The sequence below is a fragment of the Cystoisospora suis genome (assembly GCF_002600585.1).
Source record: "Cystoisospora suis strain Wien I chromosome Unknown contig_4898, whole genome shotgun sequence".
Taxonomy (NCBI): Eukaryota; Apicomplexa; class Conoidasida; order Eucoccidiorida; family Sarcocystidae; genus Cystoisospora; species Cystoisospora suis.
Window position 1 is genome coordinate 12,482 of NW_027157690.1, and position 24,570 is coordinate 37,051.

Below are 24,570 nucleotides of genomic sequence, written 5' to 3' on the forward strand. Positions count from 1 at the left end.
CTTCTGACCCTTCTCTCCTCAATGGAGAAAGAGAGAAACGACCCTTCTTTTCGCTTCACTCCCTTTCTCTCCTGGAGAGGAATGATGGATGACTTACCTTTCTCTGGTGGACAAGAAGAATCTGTCAGCTCTCTCGGATCACGAGACTTGCTACCTCAATACAAGATCACGAGGGGGGTACGTAGTAAAGAAAAGCATGATGAAAAGAGACATAGAGGCACCAACATCCTCTCTCTCCTCCCACTATCCTGTCTCCAGGCTACCATGTGTATATCAAGATCTCAAAGACAGAGATAGACACGATGAGGTAAGAAAGACAAAGACCGACAGAACAGAGACACCGGACTCATCTCCACGATTTTGCTGAACTCTCACTTACCCGCTAGAATGCGATATTTATGAGGACACTCGGCGAAAGCGATGGAGATATCTTCTCCTAGATCTCCGTAATACGATGACTTCAGACGCTTGTCGTTAACGAACGTTCCATTGACAGCATTTAGCTCACACAACTTCCATCGAATCTTCTGCTTCTTCTTCGAGGTATGATGAGCATGATGGTCTCCTTCATCTTTCGAACAAGAGGAGGAGGAAGAAGGTTCGGGAGTTCGACTTTTTCGTCTTGTGTCATCACCCCGTGAAACGTCTTCTTCGTTACTCCCCTCATCTTTTCCACTATCTTCATCATCCTCTGAAGGCGAGAGAGATCTTCCTCCTGGAGATCTACTTCTTTCTCCTCTCCCTCCGCTCTTTCCTCGTCTACTCCGCTTGAAGTCTTTACTGTGTTTTTCTCTCTTTCTTGAACGATGGTGATGGGAAGGAGATGACGATGACGAAGAAGAGCTGTCAGGAGGCTGAAAGAGAGATAAGGTTGCATGCTGTCTAGATACAGATACATGAGGCAAACGAATCCCAACAGCACTCGAGTTCCGCCCTATGACGTATGTCCGATCTAAGCGAAGACGCCAGCACTGACAGGCTTGTTTTCCCCCTCCTTCATACTCTACTAAAAAAGCTTCCATGGCTCCTGCTAGAGAGGGGGCGATACTGAGTGTATGAAGAGTTCGAAGATAGAGAAGACGGGTATCTCTATGGAGATAAACAGGAAACCTAGGATATCAACCAGTTTGAAACTGGGGGGGGTGATCTACCTATACACAAAGAGATGCACATACACTTCAACTTTCACTATACATATCAACAATATGCAGGTGGTGCCTATAGACACGTGCCCATAGATCTATATATGTGGAGTCTCTCCTACTTTCTATATACCACCAGGGTCACAGACTGTATAGGTGGGCAACCAGAGCATACATTCTTCTCAAAGAAAGACACGCACATGCTACTCGGACAAGAGATACAGAAAGAATCTCTCGAATCAACAACCTCCAAACTGTACGACCCCGATGAAGTTCTCTTTCGAGCTACTAAAAAAAAACCTCTCTAGAAAAGCAAGCCACATTCATGCCGATGAAACTTAAGAAGATCAGCAGCCTATCCTCCGAGAAACTGGATATTCAACGAGTGGGTCTGTCACGGAAAGAACAAAACACTGGCCGGATGATTCAAAAGGGACGAAGGCTCGGCGATGTAGGTGTTTTAGCCAGACACGCCACGAAAGTGCTCCAGTCACATACAGCGGAAAAGGGCGAGCCAGAGAATCCCGGAGAGAAGTGAAAACCGCTGAGAAAAAGCGAAGCTTAACAAGAATGAACGGGTAAGCGAGCTCCGCAGCGGACGAACCAGAATGACCTCTCTGCTTTCTAAAGGACTAGAGGGTGTTCGCGTCTTTCCCGGAAGTGAAAGACCCGAACGGCAAAAGCTCAGCGCAGTACCTCTTCTTTGTTTCATACAGACGCGCACCCCATTAGAGAAAGGCAAAACAGCAGATTGGACGGAGTTGGGAAAAGACTGACTGAGAGACGGAGAGAAGAAGTGTGGAACAAGAGAAACGATGAAACACAACGAAAAGTACAACAAAGGACCGTCTCCCACCCGATCAAGATAAAGAAGCCACGGAGGGAATCCAGTCCAACTGAAATGAGACGCTCGCTGACAGCGAAAAAAGAGTGCGTCACACAAACTAAAGGACCAGGAAAGAACTTGAAAGAGAAGCTGCAGTAAAAGAACCAGGTCATTCAAACGCTACAAACCGGAGAAACCTGAATCTGAAAAGGAAGCACAGCATCCATACAAACAAGCAAAACACCGCGAGTATCACAACAGCTGGAACTCTCTTACCGCCCCGCTTCTTCTCGCATTTTCTCCCGGAAAGGTGTAATGAATCAATGCACACGACCCGTTTTTGAGTGTCCGTCCTTCCCCCAGAAGGAAAAAACCAAAGACCCTCGGCTTATACTAGAAGCAGTGACAACAGCATCAGAGGACAGAGGCCCAAGTGCATGCATGGATATCCTGAGAGTATATCGAAAGTGACTGGCAGCACACCATGCAAGCACTTCACGCATCTGTTTCTGTCTTTTCTCTTCCTCTTCATTTGTTTGGACTCCCGGAAGAATGGAGTGACGTCCTGAGATGAGGGCGAATGAGACATAGGAGGTCACCGTTTCGAGGAAGGGTCATTAGCAATCGATAGAGATGGGAATCGATCGGTTGCGCTTTCCTCATCTACGAGCACGTTTCCCTTCTTCCTCTCTCCATACTTCTGTTGTCTCGTACCTGTGTCTTTCTCCTAAGCTGCGAGCCATGACTCGTCTTTCTGGCACTCTTTTCTTGTCTCTCGCGGCCTTGCAAGAAGGGCGGGCCTCTCAACTGAAGGTGTGGATTCCGCGAATCATTTAAAAGGTTTCATCGCTCTTCATCTTCTCTAACACATAGCTGTTTAAGAGTGATGCTATCTTCTGCTTGCCGTTTCTCGTCCGCAAGGACATCGGACAGCGGTCTTTCTCATTCTTCGTGTCGGGAGCTTGACTCGCCAACTGCTTCTTCTACAATCTTGTTCTTCCAGCATTTCGCCACTCAAATCAAGCCGGTCTTTTGTTTCTTTCTTTCTATTGGGGGTTCTCCGCTCCGACTTCTCTAGCTTAGATTGCAGCGCAACTCATTCAAGTCTAGCCAAGTCCCCTTGACGACTCAAGCAGCCTCTACGCCCATGCCTTCTTGTTTCTTGACTCTCATCGATACTTCTTCGACCGTGTCTTTCATTGTCCCTTATTCTCTCTTTTCTTTGATCTTCATCCTCTCTGTCGTTTCTCTTCCTATCCATGGCGCATATGTCGGGGCAGTCGTCTCTGTCTCATGTAGACAGTCAAGGGAATCATCCGTCAACTTCCTCTGCTACATCTGATAGTCATGCGAGATGGAGTTCGCCTGCCGGAGCTCATCGCAGGGACGACAGCAGGAGAGACTGGAAGAAGTATCAAGGGTCTTTTGAGAGATGGATGCAATTCTGGAAAGGTAAAACGTTAGTTGAAAAGGTCCGTCTGTATTCTGTTGTTGCTAATAGTGCTTTCATTGCTTTCATGATTTCTAGGTACTTATCTGAAAGAAGATCGACAGGAAAACTTTGGGAAGATGAACTCACAAGGAAAAGTAGAGAAGCGGATGACTGGCGTTGTTATCATGCTCATAGACTTTTTCATAGTCAATGTCGAGATATCTCTCCAATCCAATGGCCTGGTGTACATACATCAATAAGTGCTTCCTCTTCTTCGTCCTCTTCATCGCCGAGTTCACTTACAGAGTCTGCTGATACTTTATGCGGACGTCTTGAAACTGTCCTCCGTCAATGTAGAGATCATCTCGCAGATCTCTTACCTCAGGAAACACCTGCTATGAAGCCGATCACAAATATTACAAACATGCCACCTTGGCTAAAGGAGCGTCCGGTGTACATACAGTTCTTCAAGGAAAAAGAACTGAAAGAAACAGGGAGACAGACGACGACTCATGATCGTCATTCATAACTTCATCTGTTTCTCTCTATCGAGGTCTTGAGTTATTGTTCTTCTCCCCTGTCAAATGGTACTCTCCAACCTTCTATCACACAACTAGCATGGGCAACGGCATTCTCTGAGTGTCTGTATATACACTCTGTTGACTAGCGTCGATGGTCTTTTTCCCTATGATAAGGCGTGGCTTCAGGATCTCCGTGGAAATACATGATGGACAACGCAACCCGGGACGAGAGAGAGAGAGAGACATTCGCCTTTGTATATGAGGGCAGGCGAGCAAAAAACTATACAAATTGATCGCACGGCATCGATGACTCAGTGGTTCTCATCTTTTTGAAGGTCCTGTCAATCTCTAGAGGGGAAGAGGAGAGCCTATGTAGATAGGCTGCTGGAGTTTCCCGTTGTTTCCTACTGAATTCTCATCAGTAGTGGTGGTAGTATGAGGAAGAGTTTCTTTGTGAACTGTTTCTCTGCTTTTTTCCTGTCCTATCAGAAGTCAATTGTGTATCTTGAGTCTTTCACCGGGTCATCAGCTCTCCGCTAGTTGTCAATGTGCATCTCCGGTAGGGAGACAGGCAACTGCGCTCTGTTCCCCAGAGTACTCTTGGTCTCTCCCCTCCTCCGCACAACTATTGAAAGCGCTTAGAGACAGACAGGAGACTCAACAGATAGATGACTCCACTCATCCCGCTTGAGAAGAAGAGAGAAATACCCTGTCTCGAACAGTTTCCCGAATGTCCTGATCAGGGGACTCTCCCGTCTTTTCCGCCTCTCCCCCCTAGGGATAGGACTCTGCTGACATACTCTTCCTAGCTAAATGAGCTCTTCTTGTTGTATAGCTTAGTGAGTGAGATGTGGTCATCTCCTACCCTACCGCCTCTTTTCCTTCTATCTAGCTTCTACCGGTACACTGAGTTACCCATCCTCTTCCATGGTGTTCGCGGAGCTCCTCCCGCGCTATTTTCTTTGGGTTCGTGTCAGTGGTTTTTAAAGAATAGACACATGGACATGTAGGTGAGATGTTGCCTTTTCTCATCGCGCCCCCTTGCTTTTCTCTCTTGTTACGATGACCTGGGCTCTCGCTCACTACGAACAAGGCTTCAGAAAGCTTAGGGGTGAAGAAAAAGCAGATGGTCATGGTGTTCTCGACTCTCGACAGCTAGGGAGCAAGGGTACGTGACTGGCACTTCGCTCTTCTCTAGAGAATGGAGTGTTGAGGTTATACAGAGCTGATGATAGCAGGTCGTGCAATACCTGTAAGTCGTGTGAGGCTTCTTTGCATCGCTGACTGCATCTCAAAGATTCAAAGAACACGTCAGAGAAGGTTTCTCTTTTTTCCTCTCCTATGCGCTCCTTAAAGGGCCCTTGCTATTGCTTACACAGAAGGCCGTCTCCCTTCTCCACCGCTGACTGCGTCACGGATCTTGCCCGCAGCTGGAACGATGAGGGGCGCCATGAGCGAAGCGAGGTTTGCTTGGTTTGCCTCAAGCTCCGGCATTAACGCGAAAGTCCAATGACGGTCAGGCCGAACACTTGAAAATAGCAATTTCATAAACCTTTCATTAAGACATGACACTGTATAGTCAGGACTTTGAAAATGTAATTCAGTTTCTTCGCAAAGAACACACACAACACAAAAACCGTCCACGTTCGAAGACAGAGTAGCCTTCCTCGGTCTGCTCCTCAGATCAAAAAATGATCGGACGACTCAACGAAACGACTTTTCATGGTGCTGTACATACAGCTGACTGCCCCTCCCCCACGTTACAGGTTGTCTACAATCGTCTTGTTCGTAGTAGTTATTTCAAGCCAACAAGCACTAACGTACTGCATCCTCATTCTGCAGCTCGAGCTTTTCGTTACATCCACGTCTACGCGTCGTTCCACAGACAAGACACGTGACAACTACAAAGTCTTTTGTCTCGGCTCTACAAGGAAGAGGTCTTTTTAAACCAGATGATCTTCTACCGCTATCAGGGGAATCTGATTCTGTGCTACCCGTGTGGTGCGTCATCTCATTCTCGCCTTGCAAGGGGCAGGTTCGCGGCCTCCCAGACGAGCTCGGAAGATCTCCGTGCGTACTTTGCCCTTCAGAACCTCCATCCTTCAAGAATGGACGACAACTTTCTGTTTTTCTTGTTGATTCAGGAGATGTATCATCAGAGACTGGGAGCAGGGATGCGTAGATGCAATCCGACTGTCTTTTGTGTGTGTCCTCTTGTAGTTGCGAACTACGCCGTTCTTTAGCGGCTCTCTTCTCTATACGCTTACATTGCTGACCCCGGCGAGTTCGACGCCGCCTTCTAGGCCTCTCCAGACAGTCAGGAGAATCCAAAGTCATGCTCGGCTCAACTGCACCACTGTCCACGGCCCAGGCTTCTCCAGGGAACGAGGAGTCTCTCCTTATCTCCTGTGCTGTCGTGGTCTTGATTCCTCTCTCGTCTGTTTGGTCTGGAACTGCCTCAGCCGCACCCGGTATATTTGAATGAAAGAGTTCAGTTTCCTGAGAGGTCTCTTCTTCGCACTCGTCTTTGTAGGTATCACCCGATAGTTTGTGTTTGATTTGTACGTCTCGGTCCTGCTTTTCACCGAGCCTTTTCCGCCTCTTCTTTCTTGCTTTAGAACCATCACAGGAGGGGAAAGATTCAGTGTGTATATGACTCGAGATTCCAGGCAAATAAAGCGTATGGCAATTCTTACAAGCAGCCCACTTGAGATCAGAGCTCAGTCGAAGAGAGTGCTTCAAGCTGATTTGACGTGCATCCCGGAACAAGGTTCGAGATAGCGCAGGGCTCAAGAGACTACTCGCGACGGCTGCCTGAACTAGAAAGTTCACCTGTTCGTGAAGATGATTAACACACGCATGCTTACCACCTTTCTTCTTCTGTTGTGGAGAAGAAAAAGAAGGAGAGTTGCAGCTCTCATACCCTGGACATCCCGGAGTGGGAGGGACAGGCGGAGCCCAGAGGAATGCCATAGTGCCTAATGCTGATCCACCGACTAGCAAAAAGAAAGATCCGCCACCAAGACTGAAGTCCACGGGGGACTGGATGCACAAACACAAAGAAGAAAACTGTGTCGCTTATTTGAACCGATAAGCTTGTGGGGCCCGGATGGAACGGGCAAATCGGAACGTCGTTCCCTTTTTCCGCATGAGGGCTGTCTACTCTTGTGCGCGGACCAGACAACGGCGACATCCACATAGATTCTGTGCGTTCGCCTTGTCGCTCATCTGAGGGGTACAAAATGAAGATAAGAAAGGCGAAAGCCACCTCGAGGAGGGGTTATCGTTGGTGCCGAGAGCACACCGAGAGCATCCCTCCACTGAAAGGAGACACGTGGAAGAGTAGGCACTTCAGGGGCTGCGAAAGCACGCAAGATTCACTAGGGAGATACGCGTGGGCACATCTGCCACCAGGGGAGAAAAGGGCTCTAAGTTTCTCAAGAGAGAAGACGTCACAAAGCGTTCTCGCAGCAGCAGCAAAGTCACGTCCGGAGGGCGCACAACTATCTGTTGTAGAACGGCCGACACTCGAGCCCCCCGGGGAATGAGAGACACCCTTGAACGACGGGACCTCACCATACACTTCCTGTCACTGAACTAACAAAGATGTCCAGCTTAGGCGCTGGGGCTTCTCTGGGCGTGTGCCAGAGAAGTCTGGGGTACACGGCATGGGTCGAAAAAAACAGACTAGGGCATGCATGTGTACCGGCGCAGGGCATGGGTTTCGCGCCCTGTGCTTCTCTGCTCAAACTGAACCGAGTTGCATGTCAGGGACAGTTGGGCTGCTCGGTCTGAGTCTTCTGCAGAGAAGGCCCCCTATGGACTCCCTGCCTCAGCCTTAGGCATCAACTAAATTTGAAACATTGCACAACACTTCGCTTCTTGCGGAGGGAACCTGATATAGCACTTGTCCCCGAGTTGTTCCGGCACGCGTTTCGGCCGGGGGGAGGCTAAATATTGATTTGTAGATGCTGAGAGTTGTCTTCTTAGCGAAAGGAGGGGCGAAGACACAGGAGCCCCCGGAAGCTCAGGTGTTTTATTCTCTGTCACGTCAGGCCTGCGGGTTGAGGCAGCCCCTTTGACAGGAGCGAGCTGGAGCCACTGTCCGTAATCATGACGCATCTCATGCAGCACGACAAATGAGATACTGCATGCAAATCCAGACATCGAAGCATCGAGTCTGGTTGCACATCCATGCAAGAAAAGTGTCCGTGGACTTTTTTCCTTGTGGAATGGAAAAGTCAGAATCAGGGACTTACCCACATGTTCGTGCAGTCTGCGGTCCCCAAGGTACGGTCTCAGGTTGTTTCGCTGTCTCATCTCCTCGCAGGGGAGAAGTCTACCTGCCAGAGCCGCGGGCATATGATCTAGGTCCTCTCTGCAGTGTCCGGACAGTCCAACCATCAGTGATTGGTCTTCTCGCAAACCTCCGTGTTTGCCGTTGTCTGGCCTCTTGCTTTTATCCGTTCTGTGCTTCGCATTCTACACCAACTACTGCCTTGCCGTTGTCGTGGCGTTCGGGGATATACCCTCGCGGTACTCGTGCCCTGTTGTGTCTCCATCTTTTCGTGGGCGCGAGCTGCCGCTGAGGCCGTACAATGCCGTCTTGCAAACAACGGCTGTCACCTTTTGCAGCCCTCTCAGATGGTTTCTACGGTTGCTAATATATCTCCGGACATAAGATTCACGCACGGGTCGGCTCACCACCCCTGTGAGTTAACAATAATACTTCTGCTTAGTAGTACGCCCTACTCTAGTAGAACGCTTGTCTTGATTAGGCATACCAAAGTGTGCGAGTCGCTCTTGTTCTCTTCCTGTGAAAAACTCTTGGCAGCCGCGCCCCCCCGTCCGTCCTTCTAGTACAACATCTGACCCTGTGGGGTAGATGAGTGAGGAAGCATCACACCGATCGCCACTTCTTTACTTCACGAGCCTCCTTGAAACTTTTTTCGGTGACTGTAGAGGGTAGGGGCACTAGCCCAATACTGGGAACATCTCTGCGAGTATCTTCCTGGTCCTACCAACGCGGTCATGGCGGAGGTGGAGATGATGGGCGAGGCACCAGTCGTGGTCCAGGACTTGTGTATGTCAGAGACAGGAAAAGGAGAAACATCAGGAAAGGAAACTGGAGAAGAAAATGTTGTACGCAAAGAGACGCATCCAGTTGAGGAGAAGAGCGCCAAGAATCACATCCAATGCCGTCAGTCGAGCCGGACGAGTAAAGAACGAAACACGCCGAAGTCCGGCCCCAAGGCGAAAACCTTCCAAGCCTCTCTGAGGTGCATGTATCTTCTTATTTTCATGTGAGCCCAGCTCAAGCCATCTTCTCCACTATCTCTTTGCTCCCTCCTTTTGCATTTTTTCTAGACCTCCGGATTCTCCAACTGCATGCTCTTTTACTGTGTCTCCTCTACCCCGGCCCTTCTTAGAGCACCTGGAGTCCAACCGTCTCTTCTATGCACCATCTCTCTTCCTATAGTTTCCTACGACAAACCAATCTATGGCGCAGAGATATCTGGACCCCTTCTTTCTAAGAAGGGAGGGTAAACTGGCGAGAACAGTGCTTTCAAGCCCCGAAATACCTGGGCCGCCAGACAACGATATGTGTGTGTATATACACTGGAGAGCTGTGCAGTTGCCGGCAAACTAGCTGTGTTTACTTCCCATAGTCGCAGACGGTAACCCCCGGCCCCCTCCCCCTGCCGGTGTGACTACGAGCTTTCCTAAGACGATGCAACTCAGAAGTTTCGTACTTTCTCCGTTCAAGACACCGGTCCAAGCAGGACCGCGAGTACAAGAAAAAGGCCGCTTTGTAATTGAATCGGATTTTGCGGGCAAGTATCTTCGAGCTAACTAACTCTACCGAGAGTTAGGTACAAGGGTGAGCGTGGCGATTCCCAGCATAGCAATGGCCGGTATAAGTCCTTCCAGATACTCAAGATACTTCTTTTCTTGTCTCCTAGTTGCATATGTTGTCCAAGAGGTACGTAGGAGAGCCTCCAGTCTAAGGTCCAAGAATACCCAGGATGAACCGAGAAGTATCGTGATGCTAACCATCTTCCTGACGAGGCAGTCTTCTCTCTTGCTGTCTCTTGTGCAGTGAGGCGACCACACATAAGTCATTCACCTCTCCTTCTACTCAGCTGTCGTCGCAGTCCGTCTGGAATAGTCTGAGGCTGTCTCTTGAGGAGGCAGTGGGGCGTATGGGCGTGCAGATTCTCTCGTCCGTCGTGAAGGTCCTCACTACACGCCCTGAGGAACACTTGGCTATCCTCAAGGCAGACTGCGAGTAAGATAGCTGGTCTCAGATAGTTCTCCTCTCTCTCTTGGAAGTGTTCCGTTTTGTGCCTAGCATAAACCGCAGTACACTTGCCCCGTGGGCAGCAACGTGGTCTGGCTTCAATAGCTCCGTTCTCGGAAAGAAAGACGCAGTCATTTCGCAGCGGGCAAGAACAAAAGAAGAGTGTAGGTTCTCGGCGTTCCACATCCTGCTTGGAAACTTCACTTCAGAGAAGAGAAGAAACTTACAGTCTCTTCGAGAAATCAAATCGGTTGTCCCGTACGCGTAGACAAAGCGCTGTGTCACTTCTTGTCCTTGGTCCAGATTCACGAGTTCTGTGCTTTCCACAACTTCCTTGCTTATCGGGTCTGCTTGTTTTCACGTGCTGAAAAGAAAAGGTAGAAGTTGTTTTGATGCGAATCTTTCCGAGCGTGACTTGTGGAGGCCCAGACCCTGATCTCCAAGTCCCTCCTGAGAGCGACACAAGGCAACTGACAAGTGTGGTGATTGTGGAAGAGCCCGGTGTTTCTCCCAAGTCGTAGCTTAAATGTGCAGGGGGTAGGTCTATCCGAATCGCATCTGTTGTGCTATGTATCTCTCTAGTGTTCGAGGTGTCGAGGTAAGTCATGAGAATACTTTCTGCTCACACAGGAACGGATTTTCAGGTAGTACTTCGTATCTATGTATGCACTGCGCGCTGACGACAACCTGGCCTTGACAGTCGTCCTACGTTCCCGACAGTCGGGGCTCGGGGAAAAACGTTCGTTAACAAGGAGAGATTGAGAGTGACTTGCTCTGTTTCTTTGTGTTGCGATCCTGTCAAGATCGACACCCATGGTGCTTTTGGCCCTGCAGAGGATCAAGGAGATTGCAGCTGTCCCTTGCAGATGCTCTATGATTAGGGCTTGCCCAGTTCTATCTGGTTTGATAGTCCCCAGGAGAGTCAATGCCAATCTAGTTTTCCTTTAGATGCGAGAGCCCTATCTTTTCTCGAAAGATTCGCTCCGCATGCTACATGGGTGTACTTTTGAGCGGCGGGAGTGTTCTTCGCGTTGTGTCAACAAACATTCTGCCAACAAGCATTCTTTGTCTTTCGAGCAGTTCTCTGAGAAATCTCACCCACGCCAGTCAGGCTTCTATAGTCTCTGTTGACACGCCTTCGCCAGAACGACTTCTTTCGTATTGAATGTCTACCCATTGACCGGCCCCGTGCTAAGCTGTCAAATCTTTTCTGTCTGCCCTCGACCGGGCGGGTTGTCTTCCTGAAAAGACTGCTTCCGGTTCTTCGGGGAGGCCTTCAGTTGACAGCCGGCGGGGAACTGAACACTTTCTGTGAAATAAGGTGCTACGTTGAGAGAAAAAGCAAGGGACCCGGCACGTGCGCGTTTAGCAAATACTTCTGAGGAATCACCAAGGACAGTCGCTCACCAAGTGAGACGGTGCTCATCACGCGCCTTGCTCAGCCTGGATCCAGACAGAGAATGCTGTCCGTCACCCAAACGCAGCGGGAATGAGCGTTCCGGGCGAGTGTAATTTATCTCTTCAGCCGCATGACCCTCGCACTTTCCTCAGACGTGGAGGCGTGAATCTCGCCCGTAATTCTGGAGTGCTGCTGAACCATGCTAGAGTGGCAGGTGTGTAGGAGTGACACCGATACGCGAGGAAGACCACCGCGTTCCCGAGTTAAGAGTGGATGCTCAGTACGTCTGACTGTTATTCTTCTAGCGAGGACCTCTCCGATATCAGCGCCGCGTCCGTAGAGCGCTCTCGTCCCGAAGGAAGAATGGGGCGTCAGCCGTGCCGTACTTGGCATCAGTTCCTCTGCTGCCTGTCGGACCTGGTATCGGTCCGCTCTTACCGCCATCCCCAGCCCCCCACGTCCGCTACCGCGTCCCGAAGATTGCGGCAGTCTGTGGTACCATAGCCTCTACCAATAATAGATTTAGCGCTGCAGGGCGTAGCCGCTAACCAGTCAGCAGCCGAGTATCGTCTTGGCGAGCTTAGCGGCTCTGCCAGTCACTTTTGTCCCCGACAAAGTAATAGCCTGTGGACTAGCCTTCATAGGCTTTCACTGGCTTGGCATTGGGATAAGGGGACACGAAGGTAGGGCAATCGTCGAAAGGGTAGATACTTCAGTGTTGACGGCCAAGACAGCTAGGGTAACAAGACGAGTGGCATAGTAGTAGATTTGGCGAGCTGGCAACTACTTGCCAGAATCGAGGCTACATTAGGGCAAATCGGGAGTGACTGAAGCAGCCTCGCCGCCACACTTCGGCCGCTCGGACGCAGTAGAAGCTGGCGGCATTGACCCAGCCAAAAAGACTGACAGTAGGTGGAGTGTCAGCAGGGCTTTGAAGCTCTACGGAGCCCACTGTCGGCCTCAGCTTGTATTTCTGTGTGCTCGCGCCAATCGCCTCTGCTCCACTGGCTTGAGCGTAAGGACCACTGCCGACAACTTGGAAGAGTCTCGTGCGAGAATAGCGAAGCCGCTTAGTGTGTAATTGTAGGGCCAACGTCGAGAAGTCCACAGGAGACACACTGTCCTGCAACGGCCTAGCCTGGCGGGCATGCCCCTCCCAGCATGCTGTCGTGACCGCATTTTCCGAGCTGCTGCGCGGGAAGATGTCTTTGAACTTGCCGTGGCTTCCCGGAAAGTTAGCCTTTTGCGAGTGGATCTCGTGTCTGAGTGAACACCTCGCTTTGCTTATGTTAGCTGCTGCTGTTTGAGGGATAGATTGCGTCCACCTTCTCTGCACCAGGTCACACTCTCGGTTTCGCATGGGCGATCTCCGCTGCACCGCACCGCCGAACGATCTCCTTGCCGTTCGTCGCGTATTCTGCCGACTGGAACTGGATTCTCTCTGAGCTGATACCAGCTCTCTTTTTCTCTGCGTTTTTCGACCACTCTTTTCCTATCCTCTTCCCCGGGAGCCTCAAAATCTTTAAAGCTACTTGTCTTCTTCTCTAGGCGTCCCTCCCCGTTGAGCGGTGTGCATCATATATCTGTTCTAGCGCAGGTCGGCATCACGCGCTCGGTCTCAGTTCGTCTTCCCAATCGGTTTTCAGAACGTGCGGGAGCCTCATCTAGCGAATCGCTTCCTGCTATATCTGCTTTCCTTTCTCGCTCTGCACGAGTGTGCTCTTTCTGCTTTCGCATCTTCTTGGGCCCTTGCCTGGGTCTTGGACTCTTCGAACAAACTCCCGCTCTCAAAACACGTCACACGTAAAGATGTCGCTTCCACCCTTGGAAGAGATTCTCCAGCAGCAAGGCGCGGACAAACCTTTGGTGGACGTCATCCAGGGTTTGCTAGACAAATGCAGTAAGGGGCGCCACGGGTGTTGCGAAGCTAGCGAAATAGCCGCACGGCACAGACGTAGTGGCGCCATACTCATCTTATACCTCAATGCTTGCACTGGATCCACGTCTCATCTTCTTCGGGAGACGGAGAAAAAGGAAACAGCGGGTTCTTTGTCGCAGCCCATGGAGATCGGAGACTAGGCAGAATGTTGATGGGGCACCATATGAAGAAAGACTGCTGATCTTCCAAGGCGCACGAACTGGCATAATCCCTTACACGTCAATACGGTTTTCTTCTTTCTTATCCATCCGCACCTGCGGTGCGCGCACATATCTCATGTTCCCCTGACTACTAGATTCCAAGCTACTACTATACGTGCTGGGCAACAATCCCCGTATATGCAGTCTAATGTGTAGTATTCATCGATTGTGTTGCAACGCGTCCGTTCAAACATCTTTCAAGAGACTCCTTTATCAGCACTGCAAACCAATGGGGCAATCGCAAGCCAGCTATGAATATGCTTTAGGACCTTTTTCTTGCAAGATGAATAGACTGGGTGTGGGTGTCAGTACGCCCTATGAAGCAATCTTTTTCGCATGAGCTTCTTTACATGGAATCTCATCGGTTTAGACAACGTGTCCGGAGGGCCTTCATCTGTAAACCGTTCTGGTTGGTATAGCTTGCTATTCAGTACGTTGCTTTTGATAAGACAGACAGATCGCTGCAGCTATGATACTAAGGTCTGTGTGAGGACCAGTCAGTAAAAATTGAATAGGCTCCTCAGTAGCTTTTACCACGAAGAGTGTCTTACCCACTCAGGACACAGGACAAAAACGAAGAAGTCAGAATCGCTCTTGATTTGTTTAGGTCGAGTCATCTGTACACTTCATAGATTCATCTGTCTCTTTCCCTACATTGCGTTGCATTCCTTTGTTTGTTCGGTACGTGGCGTCATCTCCCTTGTTTCCTGTCATATCTTTACATATATCTTCAACCACTTCTTGTATCTATCTTTCATGACTGCATGCGTGCGGGGCGGTCTCTCTCTATGCTAGGCCAAATATCAGATGCCCTTCGAGGTACAAGCGTCACAAGTGTTGGAACTCATAATGACTTTGGAGATGAACAGCTCACTGTCGATGTCGTCGCCGAGAAACTGTTAAGGACTTGGGCTGAGGGATCCGACGCTCCCTTTGTTCGTGCGATTAGTAGTGAAGAAGACATACGTCTTAAAGTAAGTCAAACATCTTCTCTCTATCTCTCTATCTATTTCGACGAGTGAAGAACAAGAAGACGTCTATTTCACTCTATCTGACAACTATCGTTCTTTTCTGCTCGTTCCGAAGAGGCCTACAGAGAGAGAGGAAGAAAATATGTTCACTTCACATCAGCAGTCCGGCAACAAGCTTTCTAGTCTAGAGGTGCGGGCAATCAAGACTTTGCTTAAGGATCTTCTCCTTTAGGCTCCTGTTGCCCTTCATGCACAGCGCACCTGTGTACATGGGAAGTAGAGAGAAAGCTTCCTCATTGACTAGACACGTATACCGATCCCCCCTGCGGCCTCTACGAATATACACGTATTCATTCAATTTCTTGAGGAGAACGAAAAAGAAAACGCGCGATTCTTCTACAAGAGAAACAAGCATGTACAGCAGACACATAGATAGTCTTTCCAGTCTATAGGTTGTTCTTGGGGATTCTCTCCCACACACGGGGTCTCGCCGCCCAAAGTACAGACAACCCAACTCACATGCATTCACCTGCTCACATCATCCGTTTACATTCAATCTCTGAATGCAGAGATATTCATCTCTGAGATGCTCGGTTTCTGACCAGACTTTAATTTCTTTGCGTACAGGAGTGCCATGAGAAAGGAGAGTTTATTCTCTGCTGGGACCCGCTAGATGGCAGCAGCATCGTCGATTGTAACTGGGCTGTCGGCACGATCATCAGTGTATGGCGTCTAGGTGTACATGGACTTGAATGGAAGGGAGCAGATACACTTATCTCCAGAACCGGTGAGGAACACTGAGCGGGCATATAGACTGAGAAACCAAGCGTCTTGTACCTTTTGATCCTCTCCAGAATTCGCACGGGTTTCATGTGGGGTATGACGCCTTAACATCGTATGAATTACTACATTCGTGTACAGGACCGCTGAAAGATGCTAGTGCATGTCTCTGGTTGACAGTATTTACTGGACTTTCAAAACGGATGTGTATGCGTTAGGGGACCCAGGCTCTGGCTCAAAGGCGTCGTGTTCCTTCTGGAGTCATCTACGCCGATATAGAGATTCCTTATACATATCTGTAGACGCGGACCTACAGAGTACGTATACATATATATATATATATAAGTAGACACGCACCGGTTGTTTTCTGCATACCGCCCGATACCCATAAAGGTAACATACGCAGACCTGCGACCTTGCTCTGACTCTGCTTTAACGTCAGTTTCAGTGATTACTCGGCTGACGTCCCCTCCGTGATCTGAGCTATCTCCTCTATGCTTGCTTGTCCGTTGCCTCTCAGGGAGACAGCAAATCGCAGGTATTGCTGTTATCTACGGACCTCGAACAACTGCCCTTGTAGCTATCAACACCCAAGCAGGCGGTCAGATTACACCCGGGACGGCTCTCGACTTGGAGCTTCGGAACGGCAAGTTTGTCTGCATGCAGAAGCCAGTGATTTCCTCTCATGCGAAGATCTTTGCTCCTGCTAACCTTCGAGCAGCTCAAGATCTCGATGCGTATAAAACGATGATAGACCACTGGATGACTAAGAGATTCACGCTTCGATACACAGGCAAGTTAAAGGGGGGTTTACGGACAAGGCTAGTGCCTCGAGTCAGTTGACAATACAAGGGGTACTATGGAAAGCAAAAATTTCTCTCTCACAAACGCTCAACGTCAACTATACATCTCGATATATGCATGTAGATAGATGCCTATCTATTTACGTACATATCTATGTATGTATCTAACTCAGTGTAGAAAGACACACCACCGATAGGACGCAAAGAAAGAGACCGGAGGAGAGTCGAGCTTCGAGACGTATCTGTTGAGTTTCCCTACGTACGAGATATATAGGCATGTCGTGCATCTCATGTAGAATCGGTCAGCTTTCAATATCGTTGGGCGAAAGTAGGCCCACAGATGCTACGGCTACAGCTCTGATGTGAGGCGGGACGCCGCTTTTGTCTCTTCTGTATACGTTGTGACCCCCCCCCAAGTGTATATACACCTGTATCAAGTACAGTAGTTGGCGATCTAGCCATTCACCGAGATTTTCCGTATTCTCTAGCGGGGAGCTCTTGTTTTTCTTCCGAAATAGCACAACAACAACCAACAATGATTCTGCGTGTGAATTTATGGGCACATGGAGCTGGGCATTGCTAACAACGGTCGTGCACGCATATAGATAGATTAAGGATAGATAGATTAAGGATAGATTAAAGATAGATAGATAGATATGAGTATACGTGCTCTATTCCATACACACATAAACACGTAGGAGCTAGATTATCCATCATCCTCATCGTCTTTTTCCTTCATACATATGTATGTGTACTGACACTAAAGAACGACCACCACCGTTACTCTCACTCTCGGTTGATTTGTCGACATCTCCAGGTCAGTTAGTCTAGTGTTACATAAGCTCTCTGGCCAATATCCGGCGAGTATTGCTCAGTGTCTCGAGGTGTTGCCTCGGGATTCGATCGCTGCTGCTCCTCAGTGTTTATGTATGTGTGTACCTTCAGGGGGTCTAGTTCCGGATGTGTATCAGATCTTCGTAAAGAAGCAGGGAGTTTTCTGTAACCCTGCAAGCCCCGCTGCTCCTGCTAAGCTTCGCATGTGTTTTGAAATCTTGCCTCTCGCTCTTTTAGTTGAGGCTGCAGGGGGGCGGACAACCAATGGTCGCATTTGTACTTTGGATATGGTGAGTCCGATCAGGGGAAGACTGCATGTGTTTGCAGTGGCTGTGATGCTCTGAAGTAAATCTATTTCTGTTGGTAGTGTTTCTTGGAGCGTTTCATGAAGGAGTTTCTGTTGAATATACAAGCGACCATGTACGCTTCAGATTGTGAGACGTGTTCAACAAATGGCTGACGAGGTGGTCGTGCCTGTCTTCAGCTCAGCGAAGGTAAACACTACAGTACATAGAAACGGAGGCAAGGAAGGAAGTGCCGAGCCCTGTACATGTGAATATGTCTGTGTCTGTCTGCATCAGCGCGAAAGTCCCACGCACCAGTGTCTATCAAGACGGGTGCTGACTACGTTATGTACAGAGCTTGTATGTAGTATATACGGTGGTAGGCATTTTTTCACTTAACGTGGTTGCTGACACTGCCCTAGTGTTGAGATGAGATCAGTCCGTCTTTGTTTCCGGCTTTTCTCTGTTTCACGTTGTAGATGTCGGACAATCCGAAGAGAGGGTGTCTGTCTGCAGTGCGAAACGCAAAGAAGTCACCTGTTCGATGAGAGGCAGGGAAGCAAGGCGATACGTCCGATGTTTATGTCGATGGGACCATAGATAGCATTGAACCGCGGAACACCTGGTGGTGTCATTGTTATCGTTCTGCAGGAGTGAAGTGAGTAGTTGCACTTCTTTCAAGATTTCAGAGACTCTTACTTGTTACCTATATGTCCCTTGCGGTTGCCACTCTTTACGATCATTGTATGCTGATGAGCGGGTACGTAGTAGTCGGCTGTTATAGACAAACTTGTAGGGAACAGTGCGCGTCAGGTTAGTGACTTTCGTCTAGAGAGCGTGCTTGTCTTTCTATGCAGCCCATAGAGCACATGGATCATCGGTCTGCATTCTGCTGTGGGAGCGAGGATGAAGTTAAACGCTTCGAGGAAGCCATGGCTAAACTGTTTTAGGCTTGCCCGTGTAACCGACCGGCACTTGAGAGAGGAGGGGGTGCTCGCATGCATATGCTGACTGGCAACCGGCTGTTGCAACTCTTGTCATCCGTTGCTTCGAGAACGTATCTGGCGCACAGGTAGTGCACTCCAGGGCGGACAACGTGTACTGGACCTGTTAACGGGCGGTACTGCTCCGCCGGAGAAAATGCCATGCTTGATTTTAAGTGGTGGTACAGATTTTCGTACCTTATTGGAGAGAGTGACGGGTTTCTGTCGCGCCTATGTCACATCTACCATAAGTGGATGCCACGGCCCGTAAGAAAAGACCTCACAGAGGCCCGGCCAGGGCGAGATCTGGTAGTCGGCTGGTGCGTAACAACCTGTTTATTGAGGGAGCTACACACGGTTCTGCTACCCCAGTTCGGTTTGCAGTCGCCGTTCTTGTGGCGAAGCCGTCTGATTGATTGCCAGGAGGAAGGCAAGTGTATGGCGTCCCACGACCTGACGGGTCATGTGACGACGGACACGTAGCGCAACACTTGTACCAGCAGAGAAGTCTTTAAGTGTGACTTCATCGGAACACTTGTTGGGCTGCTGAGGTTGTGAAAAATGGCTCAGCAAAACCCAAGGAGCTGCCTTAATCGGTTCCAGAGTGTCGTACGGTGCTGGATTACGAGTTGCTTCTTTCTTCGGTTTCAGCTCATAACGGAAGGTAGGGGCTGGCTGCACAATCCGCCGGTCATGCTAGAAAAGAAAACAGGCAAGAGGCACTCGCGTGTGCGGCACGGCTACTGCCCTTGCAGATGTGATTCTTGCTTGCAAGCCCAGCCGGCTCCCTGCCTGTATTGATGAGGTGAAAAGTCCGTAGCCATTCTCAAAAGAAAATGCAGATCAGTGTTGTGAATTTCAGACACCCCTTCCGTAGATGCGGACAGACAGCCGGACACGTCTCGGCGGCACACCAAGAGAGCTGAACTGGCCGCCTCGATTACTGTGGTGGTTACCACGGGGCGTGCCGGGCAGACCGTGCGACAAATGCTGCAGCAAGAGGGCTGACAGTCGCGTGTCCGCCTTCAGTTTTTCTCGAAGCAGCCCACCGACTTTTTCTCTAGGTGCCAAGGTGCAGCTAGTGGGAGCGTCGCAGTGGCTGCAACGGTAGACCCACACAGGGAGACAGTAACTTTGCGCGCGGAAAATTACCGGGGACCACCTGACAGGTTTAGCCGCCTACAGCGAGCGAATCCCTGCAAGCGTCCTCCCTATGGTGAAGGGAAGACGGAACTCCCAACATACAGGGCAGTTTGTCAGCGTACACACTGTGAGCGCCGACACCACCTCATGTGCCCAAGACGAGTTGCCAAGTCCTCCGGGTCACTGAACTACGTTGGGTCGGACTGAATCTTGCGGCAGGGGCCGACGTCCCAGGTATGTGCTGTTACAGCTGTGAGGGATCAGACGGTGTGCCGAGACGCTCAGTGGTGTTGCACGTGCTGCGGTACACAAGAATACAAGGGTGAAAAGAGGCGTTCCCCGGGCGTACAGTCCGTGGGCCAGACTGGTTGTGTGTCGGACAGATTGAAAGCCGCTGTGTTTTAGCAGTACGAACATGACACAAAACAGTCTATCCGAGCGACAAAAAAGAATTTTGAAAAAAAGAGCTTACGAGAACGCATGTAAGAGTCCGTCAACAACAAAACAAGCTCTTGCGCCTCCTCTGCGGCTGAATCTCTTTCGGCTTCACGGGTGCGACTGGGGGCTCAGGGGGTGGCTGCTTCTTCAGAGTGGCTTTGCGGATCCCCATGGAGGCATCTCCCTCCTGTGCCTGCTGCTGTTCGCTTGCAAACGCAGCGTGGTATCCTTGGGGCATCGCAGCCCCTGGAGTGCTGCCAAAAAACGGCATCGCACCGCCCATCGACTGGCTGTAGAGCTGCATGGAGGACGACATCCCACCAAGAACATTTGGCTCCGGCGTCACGAACGTGCCTGTGCCAGGGGCCATCATGGTGTAATTGGGAATGGAAGGCGAGCAAACTACAGGAGCTTGGGAAGACGAATAAATCTGAGGAGTCGTCAAGGGCGAAACAAAGAGGGAGGGACCTCCTGTCCAGCGGGCCATCGTCTGGGGGTGAACCTCTCCGTATACTGCAGCAGAACACACAGACGAAACCGCAAGAGAAGGTGTGAGGAGAGCAGGCAAGTGAAAAGAGTGATTTTCCGTGCGAACAATATGTGTTACCGCTTCCGTTCGTGTCCGGCAGCAAAGATAATCTGTGTTCCGTCGGCAGTCACGGTTTCCCGTGAGGTACCAAGAGCCTTCAAAAGCACTGCCGAACATACCATTTGCGGACGACGTCCCGTCTGAGTATTGTTCGACATAGCCGGGGAATGGCGAAGGATATTGCGCCATTGACTGCAAATCTGCGGTCGAGTAAGACACGCCCTGAGCTGCCGCCATTGTACGGACGTGTCGAGCGAAGGTCTGCGCCTGCAGGTGAGAGCTTCAAGAAAAGCCTGACGACTTCCTACACGAGGTCAGGCCAGAGTGCAACAGCCGACTCAAAAGAGCAACACTTAGGACTGGCGGCTCACAAAAAAAAGCAGATACCACAAACTGAAGAACGATCGCTTGTGCAGTGGCAACTGCTCTGTGGTTGCACTGCGTCTGCTGCAGCGGCGCCTTGCGCAGGTGAGGAACCCGGATTCACTGCAGTTGCGAGTCGAAAGCGAACAACAAACTCGAGCAAACGCAAAGTCCAGACCTAAACTTTTTCCCTCACCGAGGATTCATGATCTAGCGGAGAAAAAGAGAAGTGTGAGAAACCTTCCGAACATCGACAGCCAGGCAAAACATGGCCCACGTGGGAAGCTAGCTGTGTGACGGCGAGCAACCTGGTTGCGCCGTCCCGGCAGCGCGGCTCGCACGACAGCTTGCAATCACGCGGGCGGTCAGCTCGACCTGCGAGCTCTCGAGCCAACAAAGCCACGTCATCACTGCTGGCAACGGCCACGGCGCTCGAGTTGTGACAGGCGGGACCGAGATCTGGCAACGACGGGTCCAAGAGGGATGACGACGCAGCGCGGACGGCTCTGGTGGGCGGACTGGCATCCACAAACTGGGCCAGACCGGACACTGTAGAAACTGGCCAATGCCGCTCAACAGTCGGGTTGTTCTTAGTTTACGGTGCAGATCTATCGTAGGGTGCTGGGGAATCTCTCTGGCATCGCGTTCACCGAGCAGCACTTTTTAGATTATTCCCTGAAGACAGAACGCTTTACTCCTGTTGCAGAAAGTGGCGCTCACCATCAAGGCATCACCAGGCTAGCTACGGTCTTCGGACATTGCTGTAGAAGCCTCCTTGTCCGGCAGACGGCCCATGACGGACACGACTGGTGAGTTCCCACTGCTACGGCGCAGTCGGTGCCGACTTAACGGGACTGTACACCCCTGACGCTCTTATGACCCTGTCCAGGAGATCCAACAAAAGCTGTGGTTGAGAGGAATTCCCTGCTTACTCTGTCCCTTGTCAAGCTACCAGCTTCCCTCGATGCGTCGATGAACGCAATGCGGTAGCCCGGTGTGCGGCTGTCAATAGGACGCACTCCACGCAATATAAGCACAAGGCATTGCCTAGAGAGAAGACAACAGCAGCACGAAGAATACCACCAGGTAGTGAAGGTGTTTCGCGCCGAGAAGTCGTACGATTTCACTGTTGCCACTGCTACTTCTATGACGTTGGAAAGTCTGCTGATTCTATCGCCGTACCGCTAGTTGATGAAGTGCAGACGAATTCGTAAGCAGCAGAAGTTCGCATTTATTTAGTGAAAGTTTGTTCAGAGTCCCGGTATACAAGGCCTAGTACGACCGTGGACCGGACTTTATCGGGCTGTTCCCCGTTCATCTGTCGGGGAATGGCCTCCACAAACAACACACGTAAGACTTTCATGACCAAACTGTGTCTCCGCGTTCCTTATGGTTGCTCTCAACGTGATATACGTTAGCTTCTTCCAACTTACGAGCAGACAGACATAGACGTTCCTTTAGGTTCACAACGTTCCTCGGCACGTGTGTCTTCTTAGGCACAGGCGGCGCCAACTGAGCGGTATGCTACATCCTGCCTGACTGCAGCTGTGTTCGTCTTTGGCTCTTCCTGTCTAGTGCAGCATTAGTATCGCTTTCCATAGAGGCATCTCCTTCTGGGGCATTCTCTTGTCCTCAGTGCTAGTGCGTTTTTCTGACACTCGCCTTGGCTCCCGTGGGCGTTCGGAAGTTTACGTCCTAACTAAGCAACGGCATGGAGTAAGGCACATAGAATGAAAGAGGATCACCGAGTCAGCAGGGCAGTTAACTCACTCTTTCTTCGTCATTTCGTTGGGGCGTGACGCGCAACCAAGAACGGCTGGCCGGGCGAGCCGCAGATATTCTCAGGGCGCTGAGTCCGAACGGCCAATCTCGTGGTGCCAGCCGGGCCCCATTCGAATCAGAGCGGGTTGTCAAGCGTATGAGAGTTGGGACCGGACCGCACTGGAGAGAGCCGGCACATCTCTGGCGTGAGACATGAAGTGCTGTCGTGCGATCCGTGAATCCCGGTGCTGTGGAGTAGGTATGCCTCGGGCATGAGCTTGAGCTCGATTGTTTGAAGTCGGAGGGCGGATATCATCAGTCGCCCTCCGACGGTCAGAAAAGAAACATTTTCAGGATGGAGAAAAGCCCTTACTGTGTGTCGTGCTTTCACAGCCGGCTTCAGAAGTGAAGGCGGCAGACGAGGCGTTCATGTCTAGGACCACGCGCATCGTGCTGTCCTTGTGAGAACCCGAGGACTCGGAGGACAACCGCCGTAGACAAAGGAAAGTTCTCATACGAGCTGGTAAGCAGCGGATGCTGCGCGTGCGAAGGCCTCGGGCTTTCGGAGGCGGCAGCGGCGACCCAGATGCAGGGGCACTGTCGCTTGGATTGGTACTTGGCAGAAAACGCGAGTAGGGTCAAACTCTCAAGAGCTCTCCAAGCTCTGCAAATCCGCAGCTGTCGTGCAGATATATAAAACAACCATCCGGACGCTTGCCAAAAAGCGGCTTGAAACAAGATAGCTTCCGGGCTTGTACACCTGTTGACATGTCGCTTTGAGAAGTGTAGAAACTACACTTCTGGAAGTGAGCCGCAGCGCATGCAGTGTGCGGTGAGGTTATTCGCGGGAATGCACTTTCAGCAGCTTGATATCTTCGCGGGGTTTGGTCTCAGGGAAACAACTTTGTCAGGAAGCTCACGTCTCGTTCCATCCTCCTACAGGCTTTCCGCGAGGTCGTGACATCTTGAGTTCACGGTCTAGGGAGGCTACGGTTTCCGGCGTCCGACACATTTCACTTGGCTTCTACGCTCAGAACAGGCGGAGACATGCGGTGACAAGGTTTCTTGCTTCGTCTTCAGGGCCTTAGTCTCCTCCGCGGCTACTTCACTATCTGCGCTCATGCGTGTTTCTCGGGCGAACTCAGGCAGTTTCCTGGTTCAATACTCACTTTGCTGTCGGTTTTCGGGGCGTAGCGATTGCGTACGAGAACGAACAGCATCGTCCGTATGAAGTGGCGGTTCTGCCGCCACAAGGTTCGAAAACTTTCAGTGCTCGAAGAGGCAATCAAGAGAAGCAAGAAAGGCGTCTAACCAACTCAGCTTCGCCTGCCACGGCGCCACTTTTCGCGGTGTCGCAGTGAGGGACACTGCTCGCCTGATGTCCTATATGCGGTGCTATACGTCCCCTGGTGTTAGACTGTTCTGTAGACGACTAGCTCTCTTTCTCAAAACTGATTCTCCATGAATTCTTAGCTGCGGTTTTTTCTGCTGCAAGCCCGTGACGTTCGGACTTATCCATTTTCACTGGTTTCGGTTTCGCCCTGAGGCCTTCCCTAACACCACCGGAGACAGATCGGTTGTGTCTCTTTTCTTTGACTCAAATCTTCTATCAACTGCTGCCCACAGCTCTATCAATCTCACTTCCCTTCTACTACATCTCCACAGGTTTATGCCGTACTGCCTGCTTAGTTTTCTGCTGAGCCCTTCCATTTGACAGGACGCCTTCTTTTTTTCCGTTTCTGTCAGTAGCCGTCTACGTGTTTCTTGTTTGTGCCGCCTCGAGACAGTTCTTCTCTCTTTCCCATCGGCCGTCTATACCCTAGAACCCCTCTCTAACGGATTCAACCCGCCTACGTTGTTG

At 50.6% G+C, this 24,570-nt stretch overlaps 7 protein-coding genes across 7 annotated transcripts in view; 4 read left to right on the forward strand and 3 right to left on the reverse strand.

Annotated features, from left to right (window-relative positions):
* Positions 1 to 2,278, reverse strand: part of CSUI_008631 (imp dehydrogenase gmp reductase domain containing) — a 9,917-nt gene extending 7,639 nt beyond the window's left edge. Inside the window, exon 1 of the mRNA XM_068068758.1 lies at positions 380 to 2,278. Within this exon, the coding sequence (XP_067919264.1) occupies positions 380 to 1,022 (643 nt within the window). The 5' untranslated portion in view covers positions 1,023 to 2,278. The remainder of the gene's footprint in view (positions 1 to 379) is intronic.
* Positions 2,279 to 2,428: 150 nt separating this feature from the next.
* Positions 2,429 to 6,627, forward strand: CSUI_008632 (uncharacterized protein). The gene is made up of 2 exons (XM_068068759.1): positions 2,429 to 5,089; positions 5,278 to 6,627. The coding sequence occupies exon 1, from the start codon at positions 3,228 to 3,230 to the stop codon at positions 3,927 to 3,929; it is 702 nt and encodes a 233-aa protein (XP_067919265.1). The 5' UTR covers positions 2,429 to 3,227; the 3' UTR covers positions 3,930 to 5,089; positions 5,278 to 6,627.
* CSUI_008633 (rnase p protein subunit domain containing protein) lies at positions 5,528 to 7,942 on the reverse strand. The gene has a single exon (XM_068068760.1). The coding sequence runs from the start codon at positions 6,892 to 6,894 to the stop codon at positions 5,737 to 5,739; it is 1,158 nt and encodes a 385-aa protein (XP_067919266.1). The 5' UTR covers positions 6,895 to 7,942; the 3' UTR covers positions 5,528 to 5,736.
* Positions 7,943 to 8,154: 212 nt separating this feature from the next.
* CSUI_008634 (uncharacterized protein) lies at positions 8,155 to 11,536 on the forward strand. The gene is made up of 3 exons (XM_068068761.1): positions 8,155 to 9,224; positions 10,022 to 10,210; positions 11,026 to 11,536. Exons 1-3 carry the CDS (start codon positions 8,953 to 8,955, stop codon positions 11,168 to 11,170), a joined length of 606 nt encoding a protein of 201 aa, XP_067919267.1. The 5' UTR covers positions 8,155 to 8,952; the 3' UTR covers positions 11,171 to 11,536.
* A 1,308-nt stretch (positions 11,537 to 12,844) lies between these two features.
* CSUI_008635 (sedoheptulose- -bisphosphatase) lies at positions 12,845 to 18,636 on the forward strand. Its single transcript, XM_068068762.1, has 6 exons — positions 12,845 to 13,521; positions 14,556 to 14,734; positions 15,359 to 15,518; positions 16,032 to 16,319; positions 17,260 to 17,438; positions 18,290 to 18,636. Exons 1-6 carry the CDS (start codon positions 13,431 to 13,433, stop codon positions 18,380 to 18,382), a joined length of 990 nt encoding a protein of 329 aa, XP_067919268.1. The 5' UTR covers positions 12,845 to 13,430; the 3' UTR covers positions 18,383 to 18,636.
* A 1,291-nt stretch (positions 18,637 to 19,927) lies between these two features.
* Positions 19,928 to 21,188, reverse strand: CSUI_008636 (uncharacterized protein). Its single transcript, XM_068068763.1, has 2 exons — positions 20,705 to 21,188; positions 19,928 to 20,509 (listed from the first exon to the last, which is right to left on the reverse strand). The coding sequence occupies exons 1-2, from the start codon at positions 20,820 to 20,822 to the stop codon at positions 20,052 to 20,054; spliced, it is 576 nt and encodes a 191-aa protein (XP_067919269.1). The 5' UTR covers positions 20,823 to 21,188; the 3' UTR covers positions 19,928 to 20,051.
* Positions 21,189 to 23,585: 2,397 nt separating this feature from the next.
* On the forward strand, positions 23,586 to 24,568 carry CSUI_008637 (uncharacterized protein; the record flags this gene model as incomplete). The annotated part of the gene is made up of 1 exon (XM_068068764.1): positions 23,586 to 24,568. A coding segment is annotated over one exon (210 nt), but the record flags the coding sequence as incomplete, so codon positions are not given.
* Positions 24,569 to 24,570: the final 2 nt, after the last annotated feature.

Coding starts and splice junctions, on each gene's coding strand:
- CSUI_008632 (XM_068068759.1), top strand. CDS start 3,228: ATGGCGCATATGTCGGGGCAGTCGTCTCTGTCTCATGTAGACAGTCAA.
- CSUI_008633 (XM_068068760.1), bottom strand. CDS start 6,894: ATGGCATTCCTCTGGGCTCCGCCTGTCCCTCCCACTCCGGGATGTCCA.
- CSUI_008634 (XM_068068761.1), top strand. CDS start 8,953: ATGGCGGAGGTGGAGATGATGGGCGAGGCACCAGTCGTGGTCCAGGAC. Junction 9,225..10,021: donor ATGTATCTTCTTATTTTCAT/GTGAGCCCAGCT, acceptor TCTCTTGTGCAG/TGAGGCGACCACACATAAGT. Junction 10,211..11,025: donor ATCCTCAAGGCAGACTGCGA/GTAAGATAGCTG, acceptor GATCCTGTCAAG/ATCGACACCCATGGTGCTTT.
- CSUI_008635 (XM_068068762.1), top strand. CDS start 13,431: ATGTCGCTTCCACCCTTGGAAGAGATTCTCCAGCAGCAAGGCGCGGAC. Junction 16,320..17,259: donor CACAGGCAAGTTAAAGGGGG/GTTTACGGACAA, acceptor GTGTACCTTCAG/GGGGTCTAGTTCCGGATGTG. Junction 17,439..18,289: donor GCATTTGTACTTTGGATATG/GTGAGTCCGATC, acceptor CTTTCTATGCAG/CCCATAGAGCACATGGATCA.
- CSUI_008636 (XM_068068763.1), bottom strand. CDS start 20,822: ATGGCGGCAGCTCAGGGCGTGTCTTACTCGACCGCAGATTTGCAGTCA. Junction 20,510..20,704: donor CGGGACGTCGTCCGCAAATG/GTATGTTCGGCA, acceptor GTTCTGCTGCAG/TATACGGAGAGGTTCACCCC.